Raw genomic sequence first — 19,423 nt, forward strand, 5'->3', positions numbered from 1 at the left:
CCATACCCAGTGTTTGCACCTGTGAATTACTGTGTCTTCCGAAACCAGCTGAACACAACAGCCCACAGCTTTGACTTGCTATTAAAGAAGTATCCTCACCCCATCTACTTTCCACCAAGCAAGCACTGACTCCTAGAGCCAGCACAGGGAAGGAATTCAGGGGTAGCATGGGGGTGGCTAGTTTTCCCAACTCATGCTGTTCCCATGCTAAGGAAAAACAATGTTATAGTCGCCAGTTAGAGCCCAGGTATTACCTCTCTTTTTCAAGTGCCACAAAACATCCCCAGCTTGGATCTGGAAAGAAGGCAAGACTTTGACACAGCCAGCTGGTGACCAGAGGGGAAAGAGACCTGTTGCTCCCCCACCCCACCTCACAGCCCCCAATTCCTACTGAAACTTGTGTCATTAGAGAAAGGACACAGACCAAATACCTGCACCATGTTCCTACTTCAGCAGGGAGTTAGACTTAGGTGCCTGGCTCCTGCCATGAAACAAGAGGCTAGAAAAAACCACAAGTCTGAAACAGTTTAACACAGGACGAAAAAGGCACATTTTAATATGTACAGCAATGCATTTGGGCTATAAATTTACCCAACACAACTGAAAAAAATCCAAACTATGCTTTTATACTTATTCCATGGTGTCAGCCTCATTCCTAGCCACCTACCTTTCTCTGCATCTCTGAATGCTGCTATATACACACACAAACAAACAATTACGTCATGAATGTTCATTTAGGCTCCCAAGTTCAAGTAATAAAGTTCAAACTTGCATAGCATCTTATGCCACTCAGCCATAAACAGTTACGATTGCATATTAGCTGGAGCAGCCATCTCTTTCAATTCAGCCAGTTTTGGCTGGCCAACATTTTTAATTTTTTTTATTTTTTAATCCTTGAGTCAGAATGTTTCCTAAGTTACCAGCCCTGAGGGATGCCACAGACTTCAAAATGAACCTCGTGCTGTTGTTCAGATCCTTTTAAACCAGAAATTTAGAGTGTTGTCAAAAGTTTTAAAAATGTAATACTGTTTATTTTGCTTCAAAAACATTTCAGCATTCTAAACATACAAAAAAACCAGAACGTTGCAAATTTGTTTAAGTACAGAGTGTTTTTGAACTTCAGTTGCTGCACTGGCTCTTCACTTAGTTGACGATGAAGAGATGTCTACAGTTTCAGTTTAAAAACTACCGCACTTAACTAAAAAAACCCATACACTTCTCATGCCAGCTGAACCCCCTTCCACAACTAAGAATGGCAGCAGAATGCTATTTCACTATATACAGAAAGACAACTTTAAGCTAAATGGACGCCCACTGTAGTGTAAATAGATCTACCCTCACAGTGCATGCTTTGGGCCATGGCACCCTGGGGAACATACAGCCTTTCCAAGTAATCACTGCTCCTCTAAGGCATCATCACTCTAAGCATGTACCACAAGAATCTGTCTAGTTTTTACAAACTATAGTATGTACAGTTTATAACCCAGGATTTTCTAGCCAATAACCATATAGTAACACCACCTTACAAATTAAAAAATGCTTGAAACATTTTTAAATGCTTTGTTACACCAACAGCAAAGTGCACAGAGTTAGGAGAACACTAGAGCGCCTTTTCATTTTAAAAATGTTTGGAAATATGTACAACTTTGATACAGTTTCAGGGTGCTCACTACACCCATGGCCACTTCATGTAAACCAGTTACAATTTCTAGAGCACTTTTAGAAACTACAATGTGATTGGAATCCAATTTTTTTTTTAATTAAGCCTAATAAGGGCAAGAGACACCATCTCAAATAAGAGGTGCTTCATTTATGGTGTTTCCCCTACTCTATGGTATTCACATGGAGACAAGTATTGTACAGTTTTATTCATCATCATCATCTTCATCCTCCTCTTCTTCATCCTCCTCCTCCTCTTCATCTTCTTCCTCTACCTTTTTCCGAGCAGCTTTGGTTGCTGCTCCCTTTGCGCCATCAAACTTTCCTTTAGACTTGTAGTCTGCAACATCCTGCAAAGTCAAGGCGATGTCTTAATTTGCTCTAAGCAGCAAACACACACAGCATTGGTACAGCAGTGGGCGTTAAGGTAAAGGGACTGGCCTTCCTCTGCTGCACCCCCCCAAGGGGACACAGACAGCACGGGAGTACAAACATATGCAAACACCTAAGCATACTCATGAATCACAAAGGTCTTGAACCCTGCATTCATGGCTATTTCTCTGAGGACGAGAACTCAGCTTCTCAAAGTTTCCTGATAATGGGACAAAACTCCTGTAACAGCACAGCAATCTCTTTGTGAAACAACACAAGCAGCCCCTGCTGCACATCACTGGAGAATGGTCTCCCTCCTCCTTGCTGAAATCTGCCTGTGGATCTCTATCCCACTCTGCATCCCAACCCGTGCAACCAAAGCTTGGCTGTAACTATGCTAGGGCCACCTGAGCTGGGCCTATGTTACAAAAGCACATCAACAAAAGAGCTAGTATAGAAGAGGCACTTACCTTCTCATACTTCTCCTTCAGTTTAGCTGCCTTATTATTGTAAGGTTGCTTTTCACCATCACTGAGGTTGTTCCACATTTCACCCAGTTTCTTTGCTACATCCCCAATGGATATGCCAGGGTTTGTGGACTTGATCTTGGGGCGAAACTCTGAACAGAAGAGGAAGAAGCCAGACCTTGGGAAGAAACACCAGAGGACAGTCAGCATTTGCAGCAGCATATCCAGGGAGCACCCCTTCCTCCATCCCTCTCCCACAACACTGACAGATGCATGAGCACAGAGTAGAAACTCTTTTTTAACTTACAAAATCAAACATAAGGTTAAACATGTTTTGATTTTACTGAGGCCCAGACCTCCAGCCTTCACTCAATGCATTTTTTCAAAAAGTGTTCTGTATCCCCACACCCAATTTCATCTTAGATATAGAAGTCTCACTGTGACTCAGCCACTTCCGTATCTTCCATCACAAAGTTTAAGAGTACCAAGTACTGACAATTTGTGTCAATTTGTGCCCTACATGCTCAAGACCACAAGCCACCTAGAAGGTTTACAAGACAGTACTGCTTTCCTAGAAATCCATGTTACACTCAGGGTGTGAAAATGAACCAAAGAACTTATGCATTTAATGCCTCAAAGTTACTTACGGTGGTCGTTTTGGGGCATTGGGGTCCTTCTTCTTCTTGCCACCCTTAGCTGGTCCATAGTCCTTCATTTCTCTATCATATCGTACCTTATCAGCCTTTGCCATTTCATCAAATTTAGCCTTTTCCTTGCTTGACATGGTCTAAAAAACCAAAACATGAGACACAAAACTTGTGATAACCCAACTGTTCAATAGCTGGCAAACTTTATATAAATCAAGCCAACACATATCAACTCGATATGGGAGTTTCAGAATTTGTTTGTTTTCTAACTGGACCACCTTGAGGATGAAGGTCCTGTACAGGAAATCAGTCACCATGGACATACTCAGCAACAGGGAAGCAACAGAAATGAGACAAGCACAGTCAGACTCTTCCTCTGGACACACACCTAGAAGGAATTAGCTGCTGAAGGGTGTTGCTTGAAAGGCCAGACTCTAGCAGAAGGATCTAAATGAGCATTGAAGCTAAAGCATTCGATATTGCTACAGGCTTCAGCAGCACCTGACCAATGGCCAGGCGAGCTTGGCAAGAGCAGCATATAGACCAAAACAGCACTGGCTCCCTTCATGTTCACACCCACATACATCATCCTAGCAGGTACTATAAGACATTATCCCTTCAGGAAGGCACAAATTAAGGTACCTTCCACCTCTCTGAGCACTTCTTGGAAAACTCTGCAAAGTTGACTGGAACCTCTGGGTTCTTTTTCTTATGTTCCTCACGGCACGTCTGCACAAAGAAGGCATAGGCAGACATCTTGCCCTTGGGCTTCTTCGGATCACCTTTAGCCATCTTGACTCTGTAGGGACAGAGGAAAAAATAACAAATGAATGATATATAGATAAATGCATGCACCTATGCATGTACACATATATGGTATGCATATATTTATACACACATACACCCCTCACCATTCTGATGTGATGTCCCATCAGTAACACCTCTTTCCCCCAAGATCTCTTACCATCCCCAATACAGACTTAAATTATTCTCCCTTTATACTTGAGTTGCAGACAAGCATTTAAGTGCAGACATGGATTTAAGTGTTACATTAATATATATTTACATCATGTCCAAAGACTGGAGACAGCCTATTAAATATACATTCTTCTGCCTATTAAGCATTATATATAAACTAATATAAAGTATCTGCTTTAGTTGGCTACTATACTGGGGCTGGAACAGCATGCACAGTGCCAGCCAGTGACTTAGCCCTTCAGGAGCTGAATGTACATGTGAGCAGCTGCTGCCCAGGTAAGAAGATGGAGCAAATCAGCTGCCCCAAAAAGGTGCAATAACCTTTTATATATAAAAAGGGCAAATAAAGTCTGACTTCAACCACAACAGAACCAGTGGAGCCCAGCAAGGTGAACTGTGCTTGCTCTTGCTCCACCAAGTGACACATGTTTGAGGCACAGTGGTCAGTGCAAAGATGCAAGTTGCTGAAATGATGGTGCTAACTTTTGGGCTCCGTTTCTTTTCCTACTTCCGTATTAAATTTCCTCCGCTTAATAAAAACAAAATCATGAGCCCACAAAAGTATTTTCTATTTACAGCTTCTAAGTCACTTAAAATTTAAATTTTTATTAGCACAACGTTAATATTTAATTGTGCTCATTAACCCGCCAGGTGCAGGCGGAAGTGGCCATGAGCCGCCCTGCCCGGTTCGGCCGCTGCCGGGACACCGTTACCTCCGCCAGGGCGGAAAACCCGCCGTACCGGGGACCGGGGCGCGGAGCCTGCCCCACTCCGAAGTTGAGGGCGAGCGGCCCGCGGCGGCCGGTCCAGCCCAGCCCGGCCCGGCTCCGCGCCTCTCCCGCATCTGCGCCCCCCCCCCCCCCCAACCCCCACCCAAGGTCACAGCGGCGGCCACGCTCCGCGGCGCGGACACCTGCGGCGGGGCCGGGGCCGGCGGGGGCAGCGGCGGCTCCGCCAGACGCCAATAATTCATCTTCCATTTTGTGAAACGCCTCCTGATGAAAAAAAGTGCCCCTGAAATGTGGCAGGGCGGCGGCCGGGGGGCGCCGGGGGGCCGGGCAGCGGCCGGGGGCGCGGGGTGCCGGGCTGGCCCCGGGCGGCCGGGGCGGGCGGCAGCGGGGGCGGAGGTGGCCGCGGTCCGCGCCCAGGGCCAGCCCCGCTCGCTAAGATGGCTTCTCCCGGCGCCGCCGCCGCCGCCGCCGAACAAAGCCACGCTCCCCCTCCGCCGCGCTCGGCCCCCCGCGCCCGCCACCCCCGGCCGCCGGCCCCCCCCAAACGCCGCCCCCGCCGCGAAGGGGCTCCTCGCTGGCCCCCCGGCGGGCGGCGGGGGCGTCGGGGCCGGGGCGCGGGCGGGAGGGCCCCCCCAGCCCCCGCCTAGCGCAGCGCTCTCTAACAAAGGCTCCCGTGCAGCCATTACCGCCGCCGCTACGCTCCTCCGCGCTACCAGAAAAAGAGTGCGGGGAGCCCCAGGGCGACCCCCGAGTGCCCGTCCGAGGACATGGGAAGGTGGGGGGAGAGGAACCAGGGCGAAAGCGAAAGGTTTGAGCCCCCAGCGGAGCGCCGGGAAGGAGATTTTCCTGGCCGCGACCCCCCTCCCCATCCCTGTGCCGCTCACACGTCTTTCTTCCCTTCGTCGGGGCTCTCCAGCGCCAGCCATATTAATGCCCACAGCACGGGCGGCGCGGCGCGGGGAAAAGGCGATACGGGGCTCTGCCGCGGGCGCAGCCCCACCAGAGACACCTTCTCGGGCAGGGGAAGAGCGGCCGAGGTAGAAGCGAAGGGATCGGTGGAGTTTGGCGGTGGCGGCGGCGAGAAAAAAACTGCTTGGCCGGGACCGCTGGGCGCAGCGCGCAGGGTTTATCCCTGTCAGATGCTAAAGCGACAGCCATATTAATGCAGAATAAACAGCAGGCACGGCACTGCGCACGGCCGACAACTTTCCCACCACCGCCAGCCCCACCAAGCCCACCCTGGGAAGGGGGCACATGAAAGCCGAGGGCGCCGCGCGTTTTGCCGTGCGACATTAGGAGGCGGCAGAGAAAAATCCCTGCCCATGCGGGGGAGAAGAGGAGTTAGTCCCGGTGTAGTTGCTGCACCAGCCATATTACTCTAGTCGGCACAGGAGCCCAGGGCGAGCTACGGGGCTGCACCGGGGGCAGGTGGCCCCTCGGTGCCGGGGGAGCTCCCGGCGGGGCAGGGCAGGAGGACAGGGGATAAACGCTGCGCCTCGCCCGCTACCCACCGCCCCGCCAGCTGCACACAGCATCTGCCCCGGCATCAGTGATCCCCGCGAGAGGGGGGAAACAAAGTTTTGGGTGAATTTCCCGATTTTTTTTCTAATTAAAAAAAAAATAATAAAATCAAAAACTCGGAGGAAGGAAGAAACAGAACACAACATTAATAAAAAAAAAATTAAAAAAGGAGACAGAAAAAGATAAGCATGCTGCGCCAGGCAGGGCAGAGGAATGAAGGCGCGGGGGCAGCGCGGGGAGGGGGCAGCCGCCCCCCGAAAAGTTGCGGCGGGGCTGCACGTACCTGTATTGTTCGCGGTAGTGTGGACAGGAGCGGAGCGCAGGGCACGACGCGGGGCTCGGCGCGGCTCAGCCTCGCGTTGGCTGCCTACGAGAGCGGCCTGATTGGCTGCGGGGCTCTGCCGTTTAAAACAACCTCCTCGCCCGCTCATTGGCGCGGCTCCTCATGAATATTAAGCAAGGCCGCGCGGCGGTTGGCCGGCGCGGGTGAGGTCATTCATTCAAAAAGAGCGCCCGCCGGGGGGATAGGGGAGTACAGGCGAGCGTGCACCGGGGCGCGGGAGGGGTCGCATGCCCCGCGGAGCCCCCGCCACGTGTGGAAGAGCGGGACCCCCGGGGGACCCCCGGCCCCTAGCGGAGACTGGCGGGCTCTAGCTGTGCCAGTCCCGGGACTGGCCTCTCTGGGGATCCGGCCCTGCTGCCAGCGCCGCGGTGCCACGGGGACGAGGAGCAGCCCCGGCAGAGTTCGGGGGCGGGCGGGACCCCCGGCTGACAATAGCCCGTTATTGCTGCTTTCTGCCCTAAAGCCGTAAGGGGCGGTTCCACTTGCAGTGCACTGTTTGCGGAGCCGGCTACTACTGCACGTAGTGGAACCGAGCCCAAAATAAACTCTGCTGACAGTCCCGACACAATGGAGAAGGAACTCCAGAGCAAGAAACTGCGTGTTTGTGTGGGGAGGAACAAAGTTTTACCATTCGTTCATCAAATAACGCACTTGAATTATTTGTTCTTACACACTTCTACAATTTGTTTCGTATTAACTTTCCAGGATTTGCTTGTTATTAAAGAGGCTGGTTGCATACAAGGAAATCTGTTAAGTGTGTTCTGCTGACTGAAACCATCCCAGTGTGGGTCTAGGGCTCCTTTGGCTCTCTGGGAAGAGCTGTTTCCTATAGGGAAGTTGCCAAATGGTTAAACTGGTATTCGTGGCTGACCACAATTGTTGGTTGGATTGGAAAAAAGAGCTGTTATTTTTAAGAATGGAGCTGTAAGACTCAGAAACCATCCCATACTGTTATGGGCTGTTCTATGTAACTGCCACCCTGTTATGATAGCCAGAAGAAACAGTTGTCTTTAAGGAACAGATAGTGAAAAGAAACCTCCACCCTGGGCTCAGGCGCTGTCAGGCAGCAGAGTTTACCACATACTGCCCTGTGGAAGCACTTGTGGCTATAACAACATATGGCCACAGGTTGCCCTTGCCAAAAGAGATCAAAATGAAACAACTGATGAGACACAGAAGGGTGCCAACATCCTGCTGACAGATCCACTGGTAACCATGCAGAATTTCACCCAAGATTTTAGCCAAAATCCTGCCTGGGTTTTTCCCTTAGGGTACATCTCAGGCAGTCTAGCAAGTACCCAATCCAATTGTTAGCCCATGTACATCAAATGCTTATAGAGACCTTACAGCCGTGTCCTTGGGCTTTCCAAAGCACATATGATAAAATCATTCTTACTAGCCTCTTTCCTTATTTCTACCTTCTCAAACCAAAAGTATAAAACAAGGGGTTTGTTTATAAACATTAATGAGGTTACCTGAGGGACTGTATTCTGTAGCATCATCATAAAATAAGACAAGAAATATTACTGCAGGATAATCTCTTTGTAGCTGACAAACATCCCTTTCACCTATTTATAGGGATAATTTCAAGTGTTCCAAACTAGTTGAATAATTAAGGCCTGTTTCTTGGCTCTTGAGTTGCACAATTTTTTATTCTGGAGCACTTTTTTCCTCAAACCACAATCTCACCCTCCAGAGCACACCAAGTAGAGAGAACGTTACTAAGAGGATGGTTCAGGAGCTGGCTTAGAAGAGGCACCTGGAATTGAACATGCTGTCCCATTGTCAGCTCCAGAGCATCCCCCCAGTTCTTATCCACCAAAGGAAACATTCCCTAAGATACTTGTTCTAGGAAGGCCAGGAAAGTTTTGACAGCTGGCCAAGGGGCAAAGGAGATATTTTGGTAGCTGAGAGACAGCTGGGTTGGAGGTTTTATCCTAGCACTTGCAGCATGCTTTTGAAAGCAGAGGAGGGCTGAGTAGCAAATGGGTGAACATAATCCCCAGAGGGAAAGCTTCTACTCACCTCCAGGACTACCACTGCTGCAATTCTCCTGCAGTGCCTTCAGCCCCACACATTGCACCTGGCCCCTGTGTCTGGGCCCTTTCCTGCTGTGCACCAAGAAAATAACCCGGAAAGTTGGTTGAGCAAATCTAACCCTTTGCTGCAACCTCTTCCAGTCGTATTTCCTCATGCAGCTTACCTGTCTTCTCCTGGCCCCTCTTGGAGCCATAAGGCAGCTCACTAGCCCAGAAAAAAGTAAACAAAGCCCAAAATTCTACCTCCTTTTATGCTGGGTTAGTTTTCTACTGGATTAATGGGCTGAACCAGTCAGGTGACTACCAGTGCCAAGACAAAGAAAGGAGTGTGCAGACGGATACAGGCAGCAGCAGACATACTCCCAAGTGTGGATTTGGCAAATTCTAGGGAATTTTGGGCTTTTTTTTTGTTGTTTTTTTTTTTTTTTTTTTTAAATATTACATATTACCATGTATTTAACTATAGAAAGCATGAGAAGAAAACCACAACTAAAAGAAACTTCAGGATGCCTGGCTTTTGGAACAGCAGGCAACAATGTTTGCACTGATGCTAGGAGAGCTCAACACATAGTTCTCTTCCTTCCCTTCAGAAAGTCCTGACCTGATACCCACCAGGCAGGATTTATTTTGCAAACACATGCTACATTTTTAAGCAACTGTCAGCCATTCCCTACGTCCTACAGCAGGGACCCAGGTCAGTCAGTATCTTGAATGTAAGGACTGAGGCCTAAAATGTTGGTCAAGGTCCCATAACAAGCAGACAGCTCCCAATACTTGCAGTAGCTTATTGCTGAGAAGATGGATAACAAAGACCTGTTCCAGGCAGAGTCACCAAACACTGAAGGCTTCTGACCCATGTACATCATATTGGTGCTGTCCAAGAAACAGCAGAGATACAAACAGCTGAGTCCATGCTGTTACCTGCCAAGATGAAGCAGTATCTTCTCTTCCAATGGAGAAGATGGAACAGGGGGCTGTGAAAAAATCTGGGGTCATTGAGGACCCCTACAACAAATAAATAGACTACATAAATATACTTTAAATTCAGGAAAATCATCCACAAATGAAATTGCCTTCTTCTGCTCCCTGTAGTTGCCTGAAGTCTAGAGTAAGTTCACATATTCAGCCAACATCCACATCTTATCTGAACATTAGTGACAGCTTGGTGGGACTGGCCTTCTGACAGCTGTCCTCCACCATCTCATTCTTGTCAGTGAGACCATGAATGCCATGGGAGAATGATGGAGGACAACAACTGTGTGTTAAAGATTAGTCTGCAAGACCTTTACAAGCTTCCCAGTATGAATCCAGATTATCTTGATGTGGGAAGTTAGCCTGACATTAACCTGTGCTTGAGCTTTTGCTACTTGAACTGCACCACACTTTTGATGATTTTAGCTGAAGATTTAATGTGATGTATTTACTGGGCTTGTCCAATATTGGTCAGAGCATGTTTTGCTTGTTGTGTTGGATATCTTCTTCACGGGCAGCATCACCTACTAGTAGCTAGGAAGAGGCTGGTGTGACTTACCACACTGAAATTTTAAAGCATCTCAATGAATTGGAAGTACACCAGTCACAGAAAAATTACTTGGGTCTTCAATAAAATGATATCCCCAAAATGATCTATTGTGCTGAAAATCTTCTCAAGCATACATCATAGTTTCCAGGAAGAATAAATTTTGCCTGTTTCCTATTTTGGAGAGACAGCTCAAATACACAGTGCATTGTCAAAGCAGTTCCCTTACTGAGGGGCTTCTTGGACTCAGATTTGGCAGCATTTCTGGGAATTGCCACATAAACTCCTCTGGTCTGTAGCATACATGCTTGGATATGTGCTATTTCACCCCATCAGCCTTTATTTTTCAGTGCTGATACCTGAATTTTCACCTTTTTTATCTATCAGCTGATGCAGGTATCAGAAAGCCAAGAAAGTTTGCAGAGGCAAACAGCTGCAACGAGGTATTGGATACCAGTACAGCATCAGTCCATTTGCTCTTTGCTCACCTTTGGAATATGTTGAACTCATGACTGTGGTGTTAAATCAGAAGTACCTATATTGTTGTCCTCCTGACCATGGCACTGGGGAGCTTATTCAAGGCAAGGAGTACAGAAGCCTTCAAGAAATCTCACAGGAAAGCTGTCTGCAGTCCTCCTGAGATAATTTTCTGAGGCCTTCTAGGCCACAGTATGCCATGGGTCATAGAAAAAAATAGAAGCGTCCCAAGAAGAAACATCCTTGCTGTTCACAGGGTGAGGAAGTTCAGGAAAATATTTTTGAAAAATATTCAGCTCTCTCAGGTATGCAACTTGGTTCCCATGAGATGTTGCTTCAAGCAGCCTGGATATCCAATGTCAGCATACTAAAGATGTGCTCACAGCTCTGGCAGAAACACCACATCAGGGGCATCCCCTCTGTCAGGAGGGTTTACATACAAGGCAGGTGCCAGCACAAGGCATCCTCCACTAGCCCTCCTCACAGTCCTTCCCAAGGCTTGGACCGCAGCACACTTGGAAGGTTCACAGACAACTGAGCTCCCTCTCAGCAGCTCTGTGAAACTGTCCTAGCATGGGCACAGCAATCCCAGCACATCCTCAGAGGTATCAAACCATCCTGATCTCAGCCAGTCATTCCATTGTGGTCACTGAGCTGCAGTTCCAACAGGATAATTATAACTGCATTTTCTGCTTCCACTTCTGTCTTCATTGCATCTCTTCAACACTGGTACACACTGGCAAAATTCTTTAGCAAAGACTTGACCTGAATGAAAAGGCTGATATAAATAAATCTGTAAGGTTCTGCCAGCAATTAGTAGTAAGGATGGGGGGAAATCCCTCCTAGGAATCTAACAAAGCCAGGAAACCTTTTTAAGCAGAACCAGCCTATCAGAGTGACAGACTTCATATTTAAGGTTGGATGGACAATAGCGACATGAAAAGTGTTAAATGACCTGTTCATCTCACCAGCATATTCATTAGTCTAGTTAGGGGGCTGTCTCAAAAGCCTTCAGTGTGGACTTGGCTTCTCCCATCACTGACCTTCTGTGCTAACATGCACAGAATGGAGACTCAATTAACCCTTCTCTAACTTGTATAGTCAAAAGCTGATTGCAGAGGTTTCATTTACAAGTCCGGGTTTTTTATTTTATTTTTAAACCATGAGTTTAACTTTAGTAAAATGAGAAGGAATCCCTCCACACAAAACACTCCCAATCTTACAACACTTGGGATTTCCACACATGGATTTTCTGATGCCCACAGCCTGAGGCTGAATTCCAAGTCCTGTAACTATAATAAAATATTTGTAATTGCTCACTGGGATCTCAGCCAGTTAGAATATTTCCTCTTTAACCTATGAAACAAAAAGAATTATCTTAAATACATGCTAAAAGTAGAAAATAAAATTAGCAATAGTGTTTAAGGAGCTTGACAGCATGCAAGTTCAGAGAGACAGAGGTTAATCTGTTCCAAATTCAACTATGAGAAATCTTATGTTCCAACAATTAAAATATTAGTCTAAATGACCAGGTGACTCCCCAAATTCCCTAATGGATTGGCACAACCTGTTATCCCCTGTAGCCATATCCCATTAAGCTGACACTTCTGCAGGAGTAGGATACACTTTCAGTTGCACACACAAAATTAATTATTGTCAAATGCGTTTCATGGGGACTGAGGTGAGAAATAGTAAAGTAAGTTAAAATAATTGACAGACATACTAGGCAGCTGTTCAAAACCTCATTGCAGTATAACCACAGGCAAGATAAACAGAAACTCACGGCTACCTTCACAGGTGGGCTCCCCCTGTGTCTTATCATATTGTCCACATTCCTCTTGGGGCTTTTTCCTTCCTTTCCTTTCTCCTCTCCCTGTTTTTGCTTCTCTTCACACCTTGGCCCGAGCTCTTTCCCAGCACATGCTGCCAGGATGCCCAGGGAATGGAAGGCAAACAATTTGCCCCTGCACCTCTGCTCCATGAGACTTGCCACCGCAGTACAGCACCTCCTACACTTCCAGATTCCTGGAAATTGTGTGCCCCCTGCATACTGCCTCCTTACATTACTGGCTCATCTCTACCCTCTCATCTAACGCATCTCTCCTGCCACAACACACTTTCTGCAGGTGTCTCCTTCCATGCTTAGCTACCACAGGGTCATTTGCTTTCATGTATTTTCTTTTTAAAGATGCACTATCCCAAACCTTGTAAACCTTAAGCGACCTGGCATGAGAGCAATGAGAAACACTTAGCTTCAGAGGGGCCTTTCTTCTTCTGCTTCACATGCACAGAACTACACAAAAATACACAAAAAAAAACAAAACCAAAAAAACCACACAAACAAACAAAAATCAACAAAAACAAAAACAACCACAAGCATTTAATGAATGGAAAAAAAAAACCAAACACATTTATCTACCTACCCCACCAAGCCAAAAACTAAAAGTAGAAAGACAGGACAACTGGAAACAATCCCTGCAAGTTGCCTATAGCCTTCAGAGGAGGTGGAATCTAGATGCAATTTTAAAGGAGAAGATTTTAAGTGTTTCCCTTGCACTTTACTTGGCAAGTAATCAAGACCACATTCAATGCAACACAAGTTCTTGAAATCACACTGTGACAGCAGACCAAGAAACTCTATTAAGAATCCAATGCAATTACAACCCAACAGCAGTCCAGCAAAGGGCTGGATAGAGGCCATGGAGGCATGACTCTACCTTAGAAAGAAGTCAGTGATGATACAGCTAAGGTGTAGTTCAGACATAAGAATGTGACACTAAATGAAGCAATCAGAACGTCTGGCACTGGAACAAGAAAGCTGCACTGGATACTTATTTCACACTCCTGAAGCACTGCTAGAAGGAGAGTTTCTTTCAGATCACAAAATAACTGCTCCCAAAGCCATGAATACCCGCTCCCCACACCCAGCACCTGCATCAGCAGTATCTGAACTCCTGTGTGCATGCTTTCCTCTTTGGCCATCCTGCCACTGTCCACACTTCAAAACAGGACCATGGCAGTGCACAGCATACCGAGGAAATGATGTACCAAAACCACTTGCATTCAGATGAATGAAAGAGGAGAATGTTCTTCAAGATTTATAATCTTGGTGCTACTCTATCTCACAACATGTGCCTGAATGAAGTTTTGAGTCTGACCATAGTTTGTAACTTATGAAGATAGGCTGCCTCTCTTCAGTGTCACAGTGAGACAGGGAGTAAGGTACAAAATCCAGGGAGTAAAGTACAAAATCCTTGGCTAGAGAGAAGGAAAGATGTGTTCTCTCCACAGGGACTGTGAACCAAGTGCTTGGTCTGTTCCCCACCCAGTTAGACTGCCTTGCAATCAGCTGCAGGGTTGCTTTGCACAGTCCAGCTTCTCCAGCTGGCATCTTAAGTAGGCTGAAGGTCTATGTGTAGGAAAACACAGGGAACATTGGGTGATTCCAGCCAGGTGGGGAAACACACTGCTAGCACAGCAGAGCTTTAGGAAGGGTTAAAAATCTAATTGTCAGAAAAGATATAAACAGCATAAGTGCTGCAAAGGTGGAGAAGAAAGCAGCTTTTCTAGATCTTTACTACACTGCACAGTAGACCTTTACTACACTGCTGGGACTTAAGATCTCCAAAACTAACTGTAAAGCTAGGAAAATAATTTATTGCCCATATGCATGTAGATGTAGGAGAAGCAAAGGAAAAATTGTGAATTGAAGTTATAAGTGTTTACAATTTAGGGGAGCATTTAATTGGTTGTAAAAAATCCATTGGGGTTACACTGCACAGTCTTGCCTTCAAAGGATCGAGTGGACGTTCAGTTAAAAAAGGAAGGCTCAACTTTTTTTTTCTGTTTTCAACAGAAAACCTGTCTCAGGAAAGCACTCAAAGCCCCTTAAGCTCCCCCCACTCTTCCCCATGACCTCTCTGTCCCCTGTACTTTTTTTTCCTTCTTCTTCCTCTTATAAATATGTTCAGAAAATATTGTTTCCTTTTTGGTATCAGTTTTGTGCCATCATTTCACCATAGCAACAGACAGCAAACAGCAGTTTGAACAACTGGAAGTTGCTGGCTTACTTAGGTAGGCCCTCCTGCTGCAGCAGCCTTGAGTGACTCCCTGCTTTTGGAAAAACAATTAGTTGCATAATTCTAGGTTTATTTCCACTAAGAGACAACATACACAATTAACTAAATGCCACCAATTAAACTATCAATAAGGCAGAAATATTTTCTTTACTGCACTTGTATACATCTACACTGTTACGACAGCAGCTACTGCAGCACACCAGGCTGATTTTAAAGTAGCTACCTCAAGTCCTGGAAATGCAAACCCCCAAGGGCAGCTGGGTCCATCCTGGGCAGTTCCCCTGCATACACCTTTTTGCTGGCACAGACCAAACTGCCAGCAAGGCCTGAGGGACCAGAGTCTGGGCGTGAAATTTTGTGAAAGATCAAAAGTTCAGGTGCCTCCCAAGCAGTGCCCAGCAGTGAGAATGGAACTGAGCTGAGATGCTAGAGCAAAAACTGAAGCATATGAGGCTCAAACTTGATACTGGACTGTGCAGGTGTTTTGGCAGATCAGCAGGAAGATAAAGAGGTCAATAGGATAATGAAGCAATGAAGGAGAGGAAGGGAAGTTTTGCAATGTGCAGTTGTGACTTGAATATCTTTACATCACTGAAAAGCACAGGAAAGTCATAAACTGTGACAAGGTATCTAACTCAGGTTGTTACCAACAAGTGCTTACATTGATGTGTGATGATGTTGAAGGAACAATTGTTTTGGGGAGAAATTTAATAATAAAGGGTGTAGATTTCTGCCAAGTGCTCCCTAATTCTTCTTGCTTTACATTCATTGGACACCATGTTTTGTTAACATATTTGATTCCTGTTTTGCTTAGGAGTGTAGGAACATTACAGTGAATGAATAGAAAATATATTTACAGTGCAAATGTTTTTTAAATTATTTCATTTATGCACATTCTTTTTAGAGACATATATATGTATACAAGATACACTAAGAATCACGTTAAAGGAAGATGAATTTCCCCCAAAAACTGTGCTATTTAAATTTTCTTTTAGGTTTTTTAACCCATTTTAGGTTTAAAAGACATTGTCTATTGAGATTGGGGGGTGTGTTGTATGTCTATAATCAATGTTTTTATTAATTACTTCTCATATCAAGAAAATGTTTGATAAAATTCCTCCAAATTTTTCAGCTTTCTGCTTTCCCCAACTAAAAGTAAATGCTTTTCAAAGAAAAACAGCTTCAATGATGACAAAAGAAAGACAAACATACTGAAAATAAAATAAAAAATCTGCCAAACTTCCTTCCCAGTATCATCAGTGACAACACACTTTCAGGATATCAGCAGCAGCCTAGTGTGCCATTTAAGAATATCCAAATATCTTAGACCCTGCACAGCCCCTGCTGTTCTTTGATTTCTAAACTAATGTCCAAATCCTGACCTCCGGTTACAAAAGCCCACTGAATTCACTAGAATTTCACAGATGAAATTCAGGACAGAATTCAGCTTTCAGTTACTTAATTTTAATTGGCCCATAGTAAGTTTGTTGTTGGGAGATGGATTTTTCCCACCACTACACAAACTGGGAAGATAAAAATTTAGAAACTAAAAATGTTTTCCAGAATCCTACTTTTCTGAGGAAAAGAAAAATGTAATTACATGTAAACAGCAGAGTTATTTGATCTTACTGTGAACATGGTAACTATGGTGTCTGGGTTGTCTTGTATTCTTTCTGTCCTTCCACCAGCTCATTTGCTTTCCATGTGGCTGCCTGTGTACTTACAATGGTGTCTGGTTATCATATGCTGAACATGATTGTTTTGCACTCAGATTTATTCCCAGCATGAAAAATATTTGACAACGGGCAGAACAAGGAGGAGAAACACAGCCATAATTTGAGAAACTCGCACAGTAGAGTGCTCAAGGGCTTCCTTTCAGATTTGCCTTCCCTGCCAAGAAAAGGCATTGTTACAGTGACAACCCAGAGGCGTGTGTTACAACAGGAAAATCATATGGGATGCAAAATTAAAATCTCTGTCACAGGTGAGGAATCAAGGCAGTAGAGGAGTGCATACACAGAACTGCTCTTTTCTCCCTGCCTCCTAGAAAAAGTTGGCAATGCCTTGTCCCTGCAGAGGTAATGCTGTGGTATGTCCAGGGCTCATGGCTGGGTAGTGAAGCACCCTCCGAGCACCATGTCATTCCTTGGCTCTGCTGAGAGCAGTGACTCCCCAGTCACCAGTCAGCTCCAGTGATCCGAGCTCCCCCAGCCTGCATCCTGCTCCTCTCTAGCCAAGCTATCTCCCATCTGACCCTCTGCTGCTCTCCTAGCTCCTGGAATTGCTCAGGAGGGGAGGCTGTGCCCACAGCAAGGGCAGCAAGCGGGACAGGTCACCCCTTCTACCAAGTCAACTGTGCCTTCCAGACACAGCTCAAAGCAGAGCTCTGCCAGCATGGCCAGGCCTGTTGACCCCATCAAAGGAACAGGTGATTTTTCGATGCCCCAAGCCAGTGTGGGCACACCGGCAGGATTCTGTAGCATGGCTCGAGTGTCAGCGGGACTTGTACACTGTGTTAGGGTTTCTTCAGGGGAGCACAGGGCTGACACCTACACTCAGAATAGGATTTGAATCACACCTGTTGACAATTTCAGTCAAACTTGTCAAGCCTATCTGGTGTAGATAGGTTGTGTAGATCCAGATAGAAATCAGGTGGGATTTCTCCACACACAGAGCACTGTATTTCTGAATGGTAGATTATGCTCCTCAAGTTCCTCTACTTCCAGTTACTAAGCATTTCATCACTCTTGTAGCAATTCTGGCTAACAACCCCCACTACTACTTACCCTCTTTGGATAATCACACCCTTCCAGTACCTCTCACAGCCTAATGTTTTACCGTGAAATCTGAGAAGCTCTGAATAATCCTAATAGCAGTTAGGCAGCAGCACTCACACAATTATGATATAAAAGGTAAGTGTACTCCCACTAGCTCTACATTTAAATTTATAGTGATTGGTTCCATACAGTAACATGGTAAATGAAAAACATTCCCCAGCCTTCATTTAAGAGGTTTATAGTAAATAAAAAAATGCTGAGGGTTGTCTGTTGGCATCCAGCCTGGCAGCTCTCCATGCAGGAAGGGGATTCAGGCTCATTTTCCTAGGCACACATAAAATGCCAGGTGATATATGGCTCTGCTCTGCCAGGGGTGTGGCTGCAGCAAAAGCTTGAGGAAATCAGGCTGCTGGTCCTAAGAAAATCTTCTCTGCAAGCCTAGGCTGGGAGGACTAAGGCAGAAATCACCTGTGTTTTCCTGCAACCTGCTTTCCAGAGACACTCCGGCATCTTTCCAGGGTTTGGTGATGTACTGTTTCCCACCTATGAAGCAGAATGGAGTTCCCTGATTAATTCAGTACACAGTACCCTGGTCACATTGAACAAGGGCTGGCAACTCTCAGATGTGTCCAGTGCTAACTAAATTTTTTACAAGGAACACAGACCTGGAAGATTTTTAAACCTTCTCCGGAGGCTAAAGGCTGCTCTGCTGTTCTGAGTTTAGACTGCAGGGAAAACAAGTCATTCATGAGAATTTCAGTACCTGCACTAGTACCTTTAGAAAATGCAACTCAGGTCTGGCTCTGACTCTTACGATTAACTTGCACAAGATTCTGTGCTAGTTAATTAAAGAAAGGTGTGATTCTGCTACACAAATCCAAGCATCTGGGGGATACTCAAGCCTATCCTGTTGCAAAGTACATCACTCCTGGGTGAAAACACCAAGGTACCTGCTCCTCTGTGGTCCTTCTGTCTGAGGCCACCCTGGCAGACTATAGGTCCCCCTCTGCCTCTCACCACCAGACCCCACACCACAGCTTTGGAGTAAGAACAGCCAGTACAAGCCACACAGTAAGAAGTGCCCATGGCTGCTCTCCTCAGACTGGCTCCAAGAAGGGTCCTGCAGCCCAGTCAACCAGTACAGCAAGCACCAGAGAGGCTTTCATCATCTTTACACTCTCACCATCACTTATGCATTGATTCTATGGTGCCCAAAACTTCCAATGCAGTGAGCCTGCTTTGCTTCTCCTGGTGAGGAAGAGCAGATCCTTCAGGTCTTCATACCTTTATCAAGCTATTTCTCCAACAGCACACAACACCCTGCACTATTGCTCTATCCTGACACTGTTTTTCCCTCATGCTCCTCTCCATCCATTTCATCCTTAAAATAAATAAATGAAAGAAGGCATTGCTGGCTGACCCTCAACCCTACACAGCCCATACTACTGAGAGGTCCCTGCTGTGAGTCCTCTCCCCCTGCTGCCCTGACCTGTCTCCATCACCCTGGTTCAGCCTTCTCTATTGCACAGCCACATAAGAGATACTGTCTGCCTCTAATTTGCTGGGATTTCACACCAAGAAATGAATGCAAATGTTCCTATGAAGGGGGAAAGTCACCAGTTGTGCAACTTCCATTGTCAGATTGCAGCTCCTGGCCTAGCTGGTTGTGACTGGCATCTACCTTGCAATCCCTTCCTCTCTTAAGGAAATTCTCCCCTCCTTACAAGAGAGCACAAAGCAGAACAGACTAGTTTGCATTTCTCAGGGCACACTGGGAAGTCACTGGTGAGCCCACTGTCGTGGGTTGTACAAGG

The 19,423-nt window shown here is 46.2% G+C and overlaps 1 protein-coding gene across 2 annotated transcripts in view; it reads right to left on the minus strand.

The window, feature by feature from the left end:
- Positions 1-526: 526 nt before the first annotated feature.
- HMGB3 (high mobility group box 3) overlaps positions 527-19,423 on the minus strand; it is a 42,559-nt gene continuing 23,662 nt past the window's right edge. The window contains exons 1-5 of one of the 2 annotated variants that reach the window (XM_005532392.3): positions 6,659-6,749; positions 3,788-3,944; positions 3,146-3,285; positions 2,502-2,676; positions 527-2,009 (exon numbers count right to left, since the gene is read on the minus strand). In XM_005532392.3, coding sequence (XP_005532449.1) covers positions 1,866-2,009; positions 2,502-2,676; positions 3,146-3,285; positions 3,788-3,937 — 609 coding nt within the window. In that variant the 5' untranslated portion in view covers positions 3,938-3,944; positions 6,659-6,749 and the 3' untranslated portion in view covers positions 527-1,865. Of the gene's footprint in view, positions 2,010-2,501; positions 2,677-3,145; positions 3,286-3,787; positions 3,945-6,658; positions 6,750-19,423 lie in introns of those variants that run through there. The other variant, XM_014260955.2, reaches the window with a different exon arrangement.

This window comes from Pseudopodoces humilis, chromosome 15, assembly GCF_049639895.1.
Source record: "Pseudopodoces humilis isolate 2021_Gansu_Grassland_sample_001 chromosome 15, ASM4963989v1, whole genome shotgun sequence".
Taxonomy (NCBI): Eukaryota; Metazoa; Chordata; class Aves; order Passeriformes; family Paridae; genus Pseudopodoces; species Pseudopodoces humilis.